The sequence below is a fragment of the Glandiceps talaboti genome, chromosome 10 (assembly GCF_964340395.1).
Source record: "Glandiceps talaboti chromosome 10, keGlaTala1.1, whole genome shotgun sequence".
NCBI lineage: Eukaryota > Metazoa > Hemichordata > Enteropneusta > Spengelidae > Glandiceps > Glandiceps talaboti.
In genome coordinates, this window is record NC_135558.1 from 4,627,976 (window position 1) to 4,646,854 (window position 18,879).

Sequence of the window (18,879 nt, forward strand, 5' to 3'; positions counted from 1 at the left end):
GAATATTCATTTGTGTAATTAGCATAAATACTTACCCCATCAGGTTCTTTCTTGTCAGGTACAACAGTGACACCCTCATTGAGTCCAGTTGGTGGTGAATTCCCATCATTATCACTTAGGTCATGCAATGGAGGGGGGCGAGGGGGAGGAGGAGGTGCACTAGAGGAGTCTGATTCCGGTGACAAGGCCTCTTCAAACCACTGTCCTAAGATTGGTTCACTGTCGTCATCTGTACAGAAACAGTATACATTTGTAATATTATAATATAATAATAATCTTGGTTTTATATACATGTAAGTTGCTTTCCAACACTGTGCTCAAATTGTTTTACAATTATTTCCTCTGGCATGGATCTATATTGGCACTGTGGCCCTTTAAACTTCCACAACTCCCTAGAGAGAATGCAATCCATTGCAGTCTCTGTAGACACATAGAATTAAAGCATTCACATTGAGACCTCTATCCTACTAGGTCCCCTAATAGGGAACTTGCAAACCCACCACGTTGAATGTTGCATTTTGGGAAATGTGATAATAATACTAATGAAATTGTATTGTAAACAATACTGGTACATTGTTTGCAACCACGAATGATCAATTCATAGTTACCCTGACTATTGTGGGAGGTTTATTTTATTGGTAGCTCCAGATTAGGTATTACAATAACCAAAGAAAATCCCATAGTCTTTTATGTCTGAGCATGCTAAGTGTGGACTGCAAGTTCCCTATTATACAGCTGGGTTGACTAAGGCACAATGGTGGTTCAAATGTTGTCTAAGGACTAAAGATTCAGAATCAAATGGCAGCAATGAGGCTCAAACCCACAACCTGCAGATTTCAGGCCATGCACTGTAACCATTCAGGCATCATGACTTCACATCATGAGTCTGTAACTGACAAGTGTGTTGGCAAATTAAATTGGCACAGTCAGGCTGCATTGTCAACTAAAGTCAGAGTACAAATATACATACATAATACTTGTACATATAAGCACTTATTTAGGACCGAATCAACACTGATACAGCATGATAACACTTTTTGAATATGTACAAAGAAGCTTGGTAACTGAGATGCTTGTTTTTGAGTTTTCAGAATCTTTTTGTACCCAAATATTAGTTCCACATCTTACTGAAATGGCCAGAGTGAAAGTAATGACTGACAACCTTAACTCCCTCTAGTACCAAAATGGATCAATCTTATTTGTAGAAGACAATAGGCATTTCCATTGGTAGTGTCAGGAAAGGGGTACAATATAGGAATGTACGTACCATCTGAAGACTCTTCTGAACTGCTGAAGTCTTCTTCATAGTAAGTATTAGAGTCTGATTCACTACCACTTTCTGATGGTAATGTCACTTTCTTTTGTCTCTTCAATGAGCAGGCCTGTGTGGATGAAAATAAAAGTATTAAAATCAGTCTAAGTTTACAGGAACACAACATGATAACTAATGTGTTAACTAAAACAGTTTGCAGAGTTTATATAAAAAAGTTCATATTCACCAGGCATAAGCTTTCAAAAAATCTCAAATCGGCAATAAATAGTTTCATCATGCAATATAATTTATAATCTTGAAGGCATTAGACCATACTAAGGAAACTGACCTTTTTATAAGACACTGTGAAAAGACAGAGAAGTAGATTGGTGAGTTGTACACCGTCAATAATTCTTTGAACTCTTTGCCATGCAGTGTAGTTTGGCATGATGTTCAAATCTGCGGGACTAATATCCAAACTGGAGGCAGTCTGTAATGTAAAATAAACAGAACAGTTTTTAACACTTTACATACAATGTTCAGTTTATTTAAATCATCACTCAAATCTAAATCCCTTGATTTTTGCCAGGCTTGTTTGTACAATCACAGCTGGTGTACAGGACAACGTAATTTTTATTAGAAATTCCTCTCACTCACAAACACTGGGTTATGCAACCCTATATCACCATAAACATGTTTGAACATATACAACCAGTGACAATATTATGAATTGGATTACCGGTAATAACACTTTGCACAGCATGTTGGAAACACAGAGACTTGTATTACCAATTCATGGTTTGATAACAGATTTATGGCCTCTTTACATAATAGCCCACACTCACAAACATGTTTCAAGTTTCCCTGGTGTTTGATGTAAACATAAAACTGTTCTTATCAAACCACGAAATGTAATACAAGTCTCTGCTGTTCCAACATGCTGTACCAAGTGTTATTAATCCAATTCATTTATTTACTTTTCCTGTTGGTAACAAGTTCCACTTGTATATGTTTGCTTGTCACTGGTTGTAAAGTGTGTGTAGAGAACAAGTGATTGATTCCAATCATTTGTGAATAACAGAAGAAGCTTATGGTCAGCTTGTGGCTGTACGTTTACTGATAATTTCTTTGGCTGTCACTTTCCTGTCAGTCTGTGACTACACATCGTGACCTCTCACCTTTGATATTCCTTCAACATGTAGGTCTTCTAACAGTACAGTCAATAGCTTGACAGCATGGTCTGATAATGCAACTGTTAGTACTCCAAAGCCTTGAAGTCTGAAGAATTAAGACAAAAATTCATTTTGATGATTTTGTTATTTGTAGAAATCCTAAACCAAAGAAATGAAACAAATGAAGACTAAGCATAACGAAACTTTGATGAAATCATGAGCAAGAATTCACTGTTAAAATCTAATCTGCCATAATTTACTTAAACATCACGTGACTTCATGACACACCACATAATAACTAGATTAGCACCACTTCCCTGAGTGATTTTGTTTTCATGACATACATGTATGTTGTGCATTTTTTAAAAATAATCGTAATAATATTTTTTCTTTCTATCAGGTTCACACTAAATATTCAGTTTTCCAAAACAGTGCCTATCCAATACTTTTGCAGCATCTCCACACATGTGACTATCTCATAAAGGGAAAATGACAACTTACATATGAACACAAAATTTGAAGAATCTCATCAACTTAAGCAACATAACAGTAATCAAAAGTGCCTAGTTCCTTACCCTTTAGCAGAGCTTGGTCTAGTCTGTGTATGTTCTTTACTCTTAGTTCCAGTAGACTCCTTAGACTTGGGAGATGACGAGTCTTTGTCTTTGTCTTTAGTGCTAGTTCCTTTGTCAGCAATGTTACTAGCATTGAGACCGAGTATAGCTTGTAAACCAATCAGTATACACCATGCTCCCAGCATGTTGAAGTTCTGTAGATTCTGTCCTCCAGCCCTGGTGGAGTTCTGTATAGCACTGGCTACTGTGTTGAACACTGCCAGCTACAGTAGAAGTGAAAACAATACTATGATTATCTCATGAGAAGGTAAAATTATATACTCACATTTTCTTATTCTGGACACTTGTAGTATGATGATGGAGCACTCAACATCAGCAATACAATTTTAGTTTGTGTTAGGGGGTCTTATTGTACATGTACAGACACCCTAACTACCCATGTTGGGTAAGGTAGAAATTAGGCAGTTGCACAAAGAACTTGTCCTGAACAAATTAATGATCTCATCTTATCTTAATGGCTCTCCAGATGTGACGGCACTAATATGAAAACCTGGGAAGGAATCATGGGCTTTTAACTTGATTACAAATGCATGCATGGCAAGTACACTATACCACTGTCTTTTCCTGCATATATTTATCTATCACAATGCACAGTTTTATTTATTTTTGTGCATATTAAAATGCAATCTTGATTCAGATATTAAATCAAAACAAACATGTCACTCTAAACTTGACGGATAGACATACTGATATTTCATGCCTTTGTCAGAACCCAACAATTTGAACTGTTGCCAATTAGATAAATGTGTGCATTAAATTGACAGAATCATCAGAATTCAGTTAAAAACTTACACTTTTCTGTACAATATTGACAGCATACATTTCATGGTCTTCATCTTTGGATGTTGAACCTCCTCTCATCTGTGCACTGCTGGCTATGTTCAAAATGGTATTACATGTTGCCACGGTAACACCAGCATAGAGACAGCTCATTGCTATGGTAACAAGGTCAGCTAGACGAGATGGGGTCAAAGGTTCCAGGATAGGTAGTGAGAGGGCATGAGACACTATATTGATGTCATTCATCAGTGACTGGAAACTGAAAATTTAATATAGTACCTGTGGTTAGAACGTTTTCAACTTCTGGAAACATGTATATAGTAGTACATGTATTAAAATAAAACGAGAGGTGCAATCAGCACCGGTAATGACTGAAACGAAGAATATTTTGCATTTTACATCACTTCACAGTAAGTTGCTGTTTACATTTAGGAGGTGCATTATTAAGGGCAACATCGATTTAACTTGTAGTTACACTGACTCAGGCAGCTACTTTCTAGTTTTTGAAAAACTATTGTGTTTTTTATGTAGATGTTCCTAAAAAAATTGTTTTCCTTTTTTTCTTTATGGGACTTTTTGATGGCTTGAAATTACAGAAAAATAATAACAAAAACAACAACAATAATGTAAGAAAATATACTAACCTGTTTCTAGCAGCAATGGCATCACTCACATTGCTTGGCATGATAAAGAATTTACCAGACAAAGCTTCTTGGTATCTGTTCACATATCTCAATAGATAGGGTAAATTCAGGCAGATTTCCAGCACTGCGTCAGCACCTCCCAGATTATGTAAATTGTCAACATTTCTAGCAGCAAAGTAAGACTTGATATCAACACTGGAATCAAGTTTACTGCTCTCAAAATCAATCAATTTCTGTGGATAAAACACACATACACTCTAAGTGAATCTGAAGATTACACCACGCAAGTTACAGCTAACTAAAGCTAATACAGCAGCCAAAAACAAGCTTGTCATTCTTGGTCTAGTTTTGCACCTTAGCCGTTTTTTTTCAAGAAGTTCTGATTTATTGGTTCCCTGATAAGAAACATGAATGAATTTAGATAATTATCCAGTGTTATATATATTCCACACAACTCTATAGTAATTCCTAGGAAGAATACCATATTTGGCATATAACATTTAACATTTACTTATTTTCTATAGCACCCTTGCTATTATAAAACATATTCAAAAGCACTGAACAATAACAATTAAAAATTAAACGTATTGGGAAATGAAATAAAAATAAATCCCTATACAGTTAAACTTGTAAGATAAACATACATAAAAGTCCTGATAAAACTAATGAAGTCCTACAACACTTGCATATGATGGTGAGTGTTAAATTCATGCTAAAAGCCTGATAAAAATTCTGTGAGCCTATGTCAATGCTGTCAGGTCGCCTCTGTGAACACTATCTTTGTTTCTTACCTTTGTGATGTCGTCACTGTCAGCTCTCCTCTTAGTCGATACAAGACTGTCATAACTTGGACTGACTTCAGTAAATGCTGATGTCAGCTGTTGAAAGAAATCTGAAGGAAAGCCACCAGGTGTCTCCACTTCTTTTGTCAGTGGTAGTTTCTCTTTGGCTGCAAAAACCATACAAAAACATATTAGTATATCTGTCAAATCAAAAGTAGGCAATATCAGTCAGCTAGTCAGTCATATTTTGTTGACAGCTTTCAATTATTGCTGATCCTCCTAACAAAACCATATCTAAAAGTTCAGTTTAGTGTCATAGTTCTGAGTGAGACCTTTTAGCCTCAATTTGGTTACTTCCTTGATGACATCACACCAGTACATCCTGGACATCCTCTCCATCGTTTCCCTATCCCACTTAACCATTCCTTCCCATAGTCCCTTTTCCAAACTGTTTACCACCCTAATCAAGTTCCCAAAGAAGTTCACTCTCTGTTTCACTGCCAACCTTTATTGACCACAAATGGGTTTCATTCTATTCTAAATGTATACATAATATATGAATACATAATTAAACAGTTTTCTGCCTGGCAAGATTTGACAAGAAGGCTCAGGGACTGTACTCATAAGTTAAGACAAGGAAGATAGTATTTGGGGTCTTCGGGTTGCTACATGTATGCAGTATTTTTTTTCTAAGGGTGCTAAGTAGGTAAACTTACCTGAGTTCCCCAGTAATTTTACTGTGGTTTCCTACCAGTGTTTTTGCTAAGGATGGTAAGTAGGTAAAAAATACTCGAGTTCCCCAGTAATTGTACTGTGGTTCCCCACCAAAATTATATTACAATGTATGAGAACTATGCCAGTTTTACCAAATTTACCCCTGTCTGCTACCAGGATTCCCACACCTTAGCAAAATCACTGTTATGATATCATTTTTTGCAAAAACTGAAGTATTATTGAGTATGATTTTGATTCTACATGGAAGGCACTCAGGATTAACAACAGGGCTGGACACTACCTTTGTTCTTTTGTTCCAAGAGATCGAACACTAGTAGACATATATAGTTTGTATTAGCTATAATATCCACTAGAAAAATACTTCCAAACACCAACACTATATCATACTTACTATCTGACCAAGGTAGCATAGGCATTTTTGATGATTTCATCACTGCAGTGAAAGTGACCACATCTGGTTTGAGTAATGCCCCATTTCCCTTGCACAGTCCTTCCACCATCAACATCATGTTATTCTGTCAACATTAAAATATATATATAGACAGTGCCTTAGATGAAGTTAAACAACAGACAGTGCCCTCGATTAAAGGGGACTAATGATAAAAAAAACATCTCATGTTATAATTCAGGAAACCAATCAAACTGGAACTGGTACACTTTCTTTCTTTCTTTCTCTCCTCATGTTCTAGTTATCTCTATATTGTTTATGGAGGTGAGAGACAGTCTTGCAACATACACCTCGTGTAAAAAAATACATCATTATTAAACTACAGAGTACCTAAAGTAGAGAAAAACTTGATTACAATGAGTGACTTACCAGTGTAACAGCACAATAAACTAGTGACTTACCAGTGTAACAGCACAATAAACTAGTGACTTACCAGTGTAACAGCACAATAAACTAGTGACTTACCAGTGTAACAGCACAATAAACCAGTGACTTACCAGTGTAACAGCGCAATAATCATCATGTTTCAACAACCTCCTTAGACAAAAGTTCATCAACACTTTACATGCTGCTGTGACTGTATTGATACTTGACTTTGGTACTGTAACAAATACATCAAAATTTAAACGTTATCACAAAATGTCAAATCTTCACCCTCTGGACTGTGTGTGTGTGAGCATGCATATGTGTGTGTGTGTATGTGTGAGTGTGTGTGTGTGTGTGTGTGTGTGTGTGCGTGTGTGTGTAGGCATGTATATGTACATGTATGTATGTATGTATGTATGTATGTATGTATGTATGTATGTATGTATGTGTGTGTGTGTGTGTGTGTGTGTGTGTGTGTGTGTGTGTGTGTGTGTGTGTTTATGTGTCATCACCAATGGTCATTAAACATTAGGCTTGAATATAAGTCCAAGAATTGAATAATTTTTGGGCTGATGCAATATCAGATATTGTATCATATGTATACACATATATGACAAGTAAACAAATACATATATTTGTATCTAGTTAAGAGGAATTCACCATTTGCTAAGATACAACACCTATTACAGTCAAACAAAATGGACTTTATTGCATTCTATGTCCTGACAAGAGGCTTCTACATGTACATCATAAGTTCCACGTACAAGCCAAGTTACTGTCTTTGAACAGAAAATACGGATTAATATATCCTGGTTGTTCTACATCACGACAACCTGCGTCTACATCACTGGTTCTCAGGTGCTCAAACTATGAGTCAAAACTGTCCAAATTGCCATTATTTTGCCTAATATTTCATAAGGTATGCTTGCAAAAGTATATTATATTTTTCCAAATATTTTTGTTTTGTTCAGCCAAGGAAAATACTAGTGATCAAGGGGTTTGTCACTATGAGTTGCTAGATGAGTAGTGACAAGGCCTCTTAGGTCACTCATATTTTCCTTGGCTGAATGAAGAACATTAATGAGGAATGATATTGAAATATGGCTAACCCTATAAAATACATGTATGTATTTCTCTACTTACTTTCTGCAGCATGAGCACTAATATAGTGCGTTGACAGTGCCACAAATGCTGAATAGAAACACTCAAACTGGTCTTCATGTTCCAAGATTTCTTGTTCACTGAATCAAGACAGAAAAAGTGATAAGTTACTGAATATACTGCATGGTAGATGTCAGACACTCCTAACTAACAGTACTTGATTGTACTTTCGTAGTTTGATGCCAGACACATAATTTCCCAGTTGGCTGTGGATGGAAGGTCACTCATACCACACTCATACTTATCATATTTGTGTGACTATCACCCAACTATTCCAATTTAATAGGATATTACATTTTAATAGTCTTCCCTGTCCTGGGAGTGCATGATGTTCCTTCTCTCCCCTTACACCTCCATGCTTCAAGAGACAATATCCAAATTCAACATAGCATGGAAGGTACGCCATGACAGGGCACGCTCACACAACAGTCAATCCCTTTCATTTGGTAGTGAGTGGTTATATAAGTGGATTGATGACTGGACCTTTCAGACTAAGCTAGAGCAGGTTGGTGAGGGTGGAACAACACAAAATATCTTACAGTCAAAAAACGATACTAAATTTATAATGAGACCATGGCTTTAGTGTAATCAACTAACAAGAATCGCAGCAAATTTACTACACTTGTACTGAATGTACATTGGGAAATGGGAAGAATATAGAACAATAGACCAACTGTACAATATAAAACAATAGACAATAGAGAGGGATCCCTCTCTATTGTCTATGATAAAACAATAGCCCAACTACACAATAAATACACAATGGCATTCAAGTTAGGGAGTTAGTGCACAGACCCCACACTATGGTTAGTGTTAGGTTAGGGACTGATAGTTGTAACAGGAAACACAATGTATTTGACTGGGGTTCTAGACCCACTATCATTAACACAGTACATGTAGGTGATATCTATATCAAACCATGGAGGTTTAAGGGGAGATCTCCCCTTATTAATATTACATCTCAATGGTTAAAAAATGGTGGCCACATGAGCCACGTACTTGGGGAAACAACTGTTCTTCCATATATACATATAAACACACAAACACAAACACACACACACACACACACACACACACACACATACATACATACATACATACATACATACATACATACATACATACATACATACATACATACATACATACAAATACATATACATATATGAATATAAACATAAACCATGGAGGTAGGAAGGACAGTGTTCCTACCTCCATGACATAACCAATACGACAAAAAGATAATTAATGGCCTATGTCAGATCATGGATGTATTTACACTAATACATCCATAGTCAGATAAGAATTCAAATTTGGGTGAAAGAAACAGAACTATAGAACATATTCGTCTTGAATAAATGCTCCTATTGCTATAGCTACAAAACACACACCTTCCTCATGATTACAAGACAGCACTATAATTTAAATATAAGAACACGGGATTATATGATGGCCCTTTATTAAATGTTTTCTGGCATGTTCATATTTAAAAATTACAAATTGTAGCAAAAAATGGAATCGTATTATGAAATATTTCACTAAACAAATTCGATGAAATTGAAATTGTCATGAACAGGAAATGTAAATCCATCATAGTCCTGTGTCGCGCTGTCTGCTACTCGACTACTTAAATTTTACACATAGGTTATAAATTTCAACTGAAAAACAGCTATATTTTCATTTGATTATCCGTTACTGGTATCTTTAAAATGTAAATCATTTGTTAATGTTCCATTTTGTAGAGCCAGTTGACACCGGAACATACTAGACTGAAATAGGAACTTGTTAGTTACAACATGTAATCTCCAACTCACTACACAGCCTACCTTGAGACCCTTCCCACGTATCAAATCAAACGCAGAAAGAGGTAGGATGATATGAAACTGGGACGTACAGGTTTGGACTATTATGTTTGTCATCAGTGTCTGACAAACAATGAGCCCATTTCATAACCTAGGCAATGGCATGCATACATGTATGTGATTATTGAAATTCGGGCCTGGCTGGGCTCGTACAGTCTTAACGCAACGTAAATAAAATCACGATGACAAAGCGTACAAAACATCGTTGTTTTTCAGACAAATACACAGCCAATATAGCACAGATCGAAGTAGTTACCTTTTGATGATAGATTGTGATAATATTGGTATATCGCTGATCTTGAACGACGTGTACGAAGCTGCTAGTAATGGTTTTATTATCGACGGCCAATCCTGCACCACGGCCGTCGCCATTTTGACCAGCCTATGATGAACCGAACAGCGCCCTCAAGTTAAGATGACATCCTGCAAGTGACATGAAGTGACATCATCTGCCAATTTTAATGATGATCACAGTTGGGTTCCCGTTTATACATGTACAGTGCTAGTGCAGCAGCCACATGGCACATTAAACTCTAACAGACCGCAGAATTTGACGAAATCGTCACATATTTATGAACACACTTGTTTCAGGAAATAAATACATACGTATAGTTAATAACGTTAGTGTAATACACTAACATTATTAACTATGGAACCCTCATGATCTAATCTATGTTCAAAAGTTATTTTTGAGTGCAATTTCCGGAACGATGTAAAGCTCAGAACAAAAAAATATATACACTGCAATCATTGCAGCTATTTTGTTGACTGCCGTTCAAATTCATAGAAATTCAATATCACAATAGATGTCTCAAAAGCAACGATTTAAAGAATAATGTATTTGTTGTATCCCTAAAGTGTCAGCACAAGTCACAATACTTATTATCGAGTATACATCTACGTGTATTAGGGACCTAGATTGGAGTCTTAGCTTTGACAAATTCATGTAGGCGGATGAGTGGATCCATGGAAAGACAGGGTGGGGGGGGGGGTGCGTCTGAAGTATTCAATCGGTTTGGAGGGAGACCGCTGTATTTTAATCGGTTTAATTTGAAATGTTATCAAAAAGTTGAAGAAAAAAAACACTTGTTTTCTGCGGATCATTTTACTGCAGTAGTATAGTTATCCAATAAGAGAAGGATCGGCGGATATGACGTCACAAACGCGTTAACTCGGGTACAGGTGTCTACAAGCGTCTGTGTGTTTGATTAATTCCCGTTTATCAATTACTGTTGAAAGACATATTACAACGTCAGGACGACTATTGACAGTCTAACATTATATTATCAAAAGTTCAGGTCACAATTTGACAGTCATTTCTGACAAAGTTTACACATAAAGAAATACAGCTAAATGTACTGTGTGTTTTATGTTTGTTCAACCTTGTTGTTGTTACACGCATACTAGATTAGGATAAAGTTTGACACGATTAATCTGACTGCTGACAGTTCTGTTATCAACATCATAGAACAAACAACAAAATAACAATTTGGCAGGTGATATTGGAGGGCGTCTTTATGTGAAGAATAATGTATATCGTCAACACGTACATTAATACTAGTATAATATTGCATAGCATTATACGTGCAAGCTGTATTGGGGGATCAACTATGCCAAAGTTCAACACTGACATGTAATATAGCCTATGGTATTTTCTTGTATTACAATCAAATAATGCTGCAGTAATATGATCAAATAGACGTTACATAGATTTTGTGATGAAATGGAGTAACCGTGGTAAGTCAATTGACTTTTATATCCAATTTAAAATCATTCATGTGACAGAATTGGCATACCATTTAATTTCTGATGTATATTCTAAACTTCTTAATCTACAAAATTGCAACGCTTATTTCTAAAACAAAAAAAAAATGATACTGGACAAATTGATTCGAATCTTTTTATTTGCAATCCTTAATTTGTACGATATACGGTAACATTTTTAAACCGAGTTTTACAACACATCAAACTTGATATATAGTTTACATTGAGGAGATTGCATACAAAGCAATGTTCGCCACACAATATTTTAACAATAGGTTGATAAGAGATCAATCCAGAGGTTAAAAGACCAGTAACACTCTCTGTTGTTACCAGTTTGATATACACAGGCGGCACCATCCGTGGATTTGTGACTATAGCATTTGCATCAACTGAAGTGGGTTGAAGTTTGTTCAAATCGTTTCATTCACCGTATAGAATTCTCAACAAAACTTAATTTCATTGAAGTCTGGTATTTAATTTCATGGAGGGTGCTCAAGTATTACAAGAGGGTTCAGTATGTATTGGGACACGTCCTGGGAGAGCACTGCATATATAATAATTACGTTGTTGGGCTAGGTAAACCTCTACCTATAAATTACCTGCATATATATTGCAATTTTGGTTTAGTCATAGACATTAGACTCTCCATAGTTTAAAGACAATGGTTCAGTGAGCTTTTCGACCTTTTTACACGCTAATTATGTTTTTAGAAGACTAGAAGTTAACATATATATGGAATACATGGGACAAATTAAAAGTAGCGTCTGTTCTCTTTCTTCTGAATAATATATCTGACATATTACATGTATTAGTCATTTCTAAACTTAAGTCATGATATTTACAAACAAGTTCATAAATTACTTCCACATTAAATATGGATAATCTTCTTGAAATTGTAATCAATATAGAAATTGCAAGCCTGCAATCTTGAATACATGTATTTTATATAATTAAATGATGCATAATGGTAAATGTGGTATACAATAATCACTATACAGTTGTAAACAACCTGTCACTTTGTTGTAAGGGAGCCTTCATTTAAATACAAGGGGAGGGCCAGGTTTGTTGGATAAAATATAACACCCAACACCCCCAACACACATATCCCTCTGCCCTTTTCCAAGTGTATTTGCTGAAGGCTCTCTAACCACAAATGATCTAGTCTTGGTAACCTGCTACCATGTAGGAGGGTTAACTTTCTGTACAAACGTAACTACAAATAATCCCATAGTCCTTTGCATCTGAGCATGCTCACTTTAGATTCGATTTGTCTTGGATATATATACCTTGGATATCTAGTTCTTTTGAGAGTCAGGTTATACCGAAATATTTTCAAATCAAAATCAGGTAATTCTATTAGAAAGAGTGTACTCGCTGAAAAAGTGTACTCCCTGTTAGGATATATAAAAAGTAACACTGAAGTAAAGCACTTTCCCTATGTGCTACATTTATTTATAGCTTTCGTAATGTAAAACATTCATTCAGCAAATGGAACACTATACTTGTAAACTTGATATGGATGCTATCAATGATTGTGGTATAGACAGATAACGCTTTACTTTGGTGTTATGGGTTGTAATAGCAAATGGAAGAGTATACTTGTAAACTTGATATGGATGCTATCAATGATTATGGTACAGACAGATAACGCTTTACTTTGGTGTTATGGGTTGTAATAGCAAATGGAACAGTATACTTGTAAACTTGATATGGATGCTAGCAATAATGATTATGGTACAGACAGATAACGCTTTACTTTGGTGTTATGGGTTGTACAACACTCTGCTAGTAAAGCTTTAATTTGTAAAAGTTGAGTCAATGGTTATCTGTATGATTAATTTGAAAGCATAATTAGACACCAGTATGCAAAGTCAGTATCTAAATTAGTATTTATAATTGTTTTCTGTGAAAGAAATCTTTGCTAGCAAGATTAGAAGCAATTATTCTGTTCTATTTTACTCCAATTCTCTTCAAAGCTTGTTCAGTGTCTATATGGAGCTGCTAACGACAAAGGGTTTCTTTATGATTTGTTTTTCATAGTGTTGGATCAGCACAAATGAACATCAGATTTGACATGTTTTGTTGTCTAGTTTATAATTTCGTTAGTAGCTGAGAATGTCTTCTACGGTACGGATCTGTCAATATTTATCCTGTGTTTGTATGCACAACGTTTATTACCAGTGTCCTGACTGTGCTTTATCATCGACTCTCGGGTGTTCGCGTCTGGATTTACACTGCAAATATTTTAATGCAACTATTCCCCCAGTCGGCAACAACAAGGTTACATGAATCCCCTTTGGATACTACAGTTAGGCCTTGAGGACAATTCAACTCATCTTCATATCTGTCAACGCGACAGATGTAGCTACCTTTGTCATCAAATTTCTGTACACGGTTATTCCTCTGTTCACAAACATACACGTTGCCTTTAGGGTCAACATCTACACCTGTCGGGCATTTCATCTGACCCTCTTCATTACCATATTGCCCGATCGAGAACATAAATTCGCAATTTTCGTTGTAAACCTGGACACGATGATTGTTGAAATCTGATACGAATGCATTTCCTTGACTGCTGACTGCAATGAAATTAGGACCCTGGAATTCGCCGTCTCCCTTTCCATGTTTCCCGAAGGATTTGACGAACTTGCCATCCTGTGTGTATTTTACAACATGGTGACCATTTTTATCTGTTTTACCACCTTCGCCATCCCAGTCGGTCACGTAGACACTACTGTCCAGAGGACTAACAGCAACACAGCGGGGATTTTTCACTTCTTTGAAATCAAAGCCCCTCACTACTTTTCCACTTTTCTGTGTTACAACTACTTGGTTATTACCAGTGTCAGTAGTAAAGACTTTGTCATCAGCTGATACGGCTACATCTTTTGGTTTGAAAGGCTTAGCATACTTGCTGAACATGACGTCTGACTTGTGCTTTCCATCTCGGTTTATTATCTGGACTCTGTTGTTACCTTCATCAGCTGAGATAAAATCTCCGGATCTGTTTATAACTGTTTTGCGGAGGGACTTGAATTGTACTTTGCCATTCCCCACAGCACCTAATGTCTGCAACAGTTTTCCGACAATGGGAAAGCTGACTGGTGATTCAGGTAAGGGTTGCGTTCCAACTTCAACACTGACTTGACATTTACCGATATCTTGTCCTGTAAAAGTCACTGTGTGTGTACCGTTCTTGTTATCTGTGACACTGGCATCTTTCGGTGAACCACCCGCTGTCATTATTTTGGCTGTTACACTCTGATAAGGAACTACATTTCTTCCCTGGCTGTCTTTGGTTGTGATCACCAGATTAACCGAGTCACCTTTGACAACTTGACTGGGCACGTTATCGACTATACACTTCGATACACATACATCATGTGACTTCTGCATTTGAGACATTTCTGGAGAATTATCTGAATAGATTCCTCGAGGCTTTACCGGTACCTCAGGTTTCAGTGACTGGGTTTCCACGCCAATCAACTTCATGATATGGCGCATAGTTTCTTCCTTGGTGGACACCAGCTGGGCTGGACTCCCGTGTTCCATGAGTGTTTCTACACAACTTAAAGCATCAGTAATGTGTCCACGACTCATTTCCAAATCATCTAATTGGATGTCTACTTCCTTTACTCTGACGTCATACTGTTCATCCAACTCACCAATCAATCTCTTCTCTTCTTCCTGTGCTTTTCTGATACTCTCTATTGTTTTCATTCTCACCTTCCTCTTTTCTTCCAGACATCGCTGCTTCAATTCCTCTTTGCCTTGTTTGACCTCTTGTGTACGAAGGTTGGTTTCTTTACCTTTACGTTTCAATTTTGCCATCATTTGTTTTAGTTGCTCTGTATACTCACCAGCTACCTCTTGAAGAGATCTGTGTTTATGTTCAGGGGCTCGATGGTCGATCACAGTACATTCTACACAGACAGATTCCTGACAGGTATCGCAGAAGAATTTGACAACATTTTCAGGATGTTTGCTACAGAACACATTTCTATGTAAAGGACGATTTGATAATGAAGATTGCTTGAATTCTTCTAGGGTTATGACCTTGTGGGCTTTTGTGGCGGATACTCTATTGTGAGGCTTGGTACAGGAGGAGCAGAAATCCAACCTACAATCTACACACCTGTGCGATGCTGTATTTTCGTCACAACCTTCACATATCGTATGTTTAGAGACTTCACTAGGTCGTCGTTCTAACATGCCCATCAGAGAGTTGATAAAGAAGCTTGCTTTCAAGCCAGACACTCCATTCGGTAGAGGACAAGGTTTAGAACAGGTCGGACAGGTTAACACCCCTTTCTTCTTTTTAACCAGTGTAACCAGACAATGTTCACAGAATGTATGAAGACAGGGTAGAGTCTTGGGACTCTTGTACTGCTCCAGGCAGATAGGACAAGACAGAAAATCGTCCTCTATGTTGTCCAGGATTTTGTCCGGTGGTGTAAGGGTAGTGGCCATGTTGCAAACTCGATCGATAATGTCTTATGGCTAATCACAAATCATAGTTTATGAGACAGAGGTTGCTATGTGACCATAATATGTATTTGTTGTATTGGTATTCTCTACGTGCAGGGTTGTCATTAGCCAAAGGTCACATGACTGTTGCATGCATTTAAGGGGGAAGTACACGGAAATTTTTGCTACCAGTGATGCTATCAGAGCACTCGTTAATTGAATGCCTGTCGGAAAAATCGTGACCTTGACAAGAATTCGGCTCTCTTGCTAGAAATGTGGTTCTCTACCGATAAAGAAAATAAAACCATTTTAAAATCACATTCTAATTGTATTTACATATCACATCAGATCGTAATGATTTGTTTGCATCAAAATGAGAGTCAAATAAAACCTCACTGGCGAATGCTCACAAAAAACGACCGCCTTTTTTTTGTATCATGACTATCTTTGAATAGACTATAGCTCACAAGTGACTGTGATACAACATATTGCGATATTGATCAGCGCGATGATAAAGGGCGCCCGCAACGACGAATCTTTCAGCTTAGGCACATGAGATTCCAACCTAACAGTTTTTGACGTATCTCGGTGACAACTTACTACAACCTGTCGTATTTTCAAGGTATATAATCATGTTGTACATATCAAACGTATGGGATGTGCATAATTATCACTACACACATACCTTGTTTTAACCGCCAACACTAAAATAGATATATGCTACATAATCTTTTGGGCACATTCAAGAACTTGAAAACATCACAGAAGCAGTGATCAGTAATGAACAACGTCGACGTCCATGCAATCCTCCTAGCTTATATCAACGTGTCACAACAATTAATTTTAGTTTTTTGTCTATCTTAGCAAATCGAGACCCTGATTTCCAGAGTAGTAGGCCAGACGATGGTTTGTTTTTACTAAACCTTGACTGATTTCCATTGTATATCTTTCGTCTTATCTTTATAAGGGGACAATTGATTACTTTTGTAAAGGAAAGGGAGATTCATACGATCATTTTTGATGAAAATATTCACACTTTAATAAACCATTTTGTAATCCTGCTTTATGTAGGTATCATCAGACCATTTGAATTTTCATGCCCCCTCCCTTCGAATATTTTCGTCTAGACTTGATTGACCTTTTATCAGTGGACTGAATGTTTTCGCCAGGTGTTAATGGCGTCACGTGATTATTGCCCAACGTTTCAGAATTGATGATCTGATCGAAGAAATCAATTGAGTCTAGACGAAATATTTGGACAAGGTAACATTTCCTGCTTGTGATAACATAACCTTAAAAAATTATAAGTACGTATACAACAATGTAGTACACGTACAGACAATATAAACATAGCCTTGTAGGCCATATCATCTTAGTCCGAAACAACTAGGTCATAGAACTCACTCACCTGTGTCAGGTCTTATCAAACAAAGACAAATATCTCTTTGTCAATAATAGTCTGGAATTCAGGTCACTCTGTTTTGTAACATGGACATAGGGAACTAAAGAACTGCGTTAAAAACAAACACACGAAAAACAAAGACAAACAAACAAACAAACAAACAAACAAAAACGCACACAATCGAACAAACAAAAACAGATTATATAGAAGTATATTCGAAATATTTATATATTTTCATTTAGTCATTTTGTAAGCCAGTGGTGCAGTGGGGATTTGTTACGAGTGTAAAGTTAATCTCACATTCAGATTCATATTCACCCCAGGTTCTGTCTCATATTCAAAGCATCACGATAACGCTACAAAAAAGCAGTCAAACAAGACATAATAATGTCCTGGCTACAGGAAATGTTCCCCCTCATGCTCACTTAATGGGAGGGGATGTCTCATCTTTCATGGGGAAAATTATCTGAAAATCAGAGATAAAAGAGTGTAACTATTGTGCGTGTTGCGGGCTGCTGAGGGCCGCTGCGGGTCACTTTGTTCATGTGCGGAGGGCTGCTGCGGGTCGCTGCGGGCCTGGGAATGTAACTGTTGTGTGGATTGTGGGCCTCTGCGGATTACTGTGGGGAAGTGAGTGTAACTATTGTGCGGGCTGCTCACTTTTCAAAATCAAAGAAACTTGTTGGCTGGCCACTGGGGGTAACTTATTGTGCAGGTCACATGCGACATGCACTGTACTATTCGATAGAACCTATGTGCTGGGCTAATTGCACACATAATTTTGTGTATTACACCCCCACCCCTAAACGTGATGGCTATTTTAAAAAAATGATTATAGTTAGCATAGCATTGACCTCAGAAAATATCCCAATTCCACTATTACAATGTACTTACAACGATTACATAACATTAACTATTTACTGTAACAGAGATGACAGTGAACCAACTTATCTCTGAAACAACTCTTACTGATAACAGGAAGTGGTCCTGTTGTTTTAAAAAACACCAAGTCAAGATTATGGCTGAAATCTATCTTACACCCATACAATCAAATTAGTCTGACTAGTTACACAATGGCTCCCGCACACTACCCTGCAGCTGACCACAGTAAGATGACAACCAGTAGTTAGGCCATAGTTACATCACTGAGGAACAAAAAAGAATAGTGGAACAGCCACAATCTTGAAAGTGAATTAATGAATAATTGAATAATCAGTACATCCAGTAATTTTCTCTCTATTATTGTCACAATAGAGCTCCCTGTACTGTATTCTATCCATGTCATTACTATAATACTAAAAAATTTAATCATCATCATAGTGAGGTTGATCACCATAGTATTGACTGAATACTTATATGCTCATACAGATTATTTACGTGTATATGTATTCATTTGTCATTATTTTTTG

The 18,879-nt window shown here is 36.8% G+C and overlaps 2 protein-coding genes across 2 annotated transcripts in view; both read right to left on the reverse strand.

The window, feature by feature from the left end:
- LOC144441145 (E3 ubiquitin-protein ligase UBR4-like) overlaps positions 1-10,209 on the reverse strand; it is a 76,812-nt gene extending 66,603 nt beyond the window's left edge. Inside the window, exons 1-12 of the mRNA XM_078130682.1 lie at positions 10,094-10,209; positions 7,958-8,055; positions 6,946-7,049; positions 6,392-6,515; positions 5,275-5,432; positions 4,484-4,716; positions 3,852-4,098; positions 3,000-3,262; positions 2,431-2,530; positions 1,602-1,742; positions 1,268-1,382; positions 36-229 (exon numbers count right to left, since the gene is read on the reverse strand). Of these exons, the coding sequence (XP_077986808.1) occupies positions 36-229; positions 1,268-1,382; positions 1,602-1,742; positions 2,431-2,530; positions 3,000-3,262; positions 3,852-4,098; positions 4,484-4,716; positions 5,275-5,432; positions 6,392-6,515; positions 6,946-7,049; positions 7,958-8,055; positions 10,094-10,209 (1,893 nt within the window). The remainder of the gene's footprint in view (positions 1-35; positions 230-1,267; positions 1,383-1,601; positions 1,743-2,430; positions 2,531-2,999; positions 3,263-3,851; positions 4,099-4,483; positions 4,717-5,274; positions 5,433-6,391; positions 6,516-6,945; positions 7,050-7,957; positions 8,056-10,093) is intronic.
- A 3,621-nt stretch (positions 10,210-13,830) lies between these two features.
- On the reverse strand, positions 13,831-16,071 carry LOC144441282 (tripartite motif-containing protein 2-like). Its single transcript, XM_078130841.1, has one exon. The coding sequence runs from the start codon at positions 16,069-16,071 to the stop codon at positions 13,831-13,833; it is 2,241 nt and encodes a 746-aa protein (XP_077986967.1).
- Between the last annotated feature and the right edge of the window lie 2,808 nt (positions 16,072-18,879).

Bases quoted from the DNA above. Each gene is read 5' to 3' on its own strand.
- LOC144441282 (XM_078130841.1), bottom strand. From the start codon at position 16,071: ATGGCCACTACCCTTACACCACCGGACAAAATCCTGGACAACATAGAG.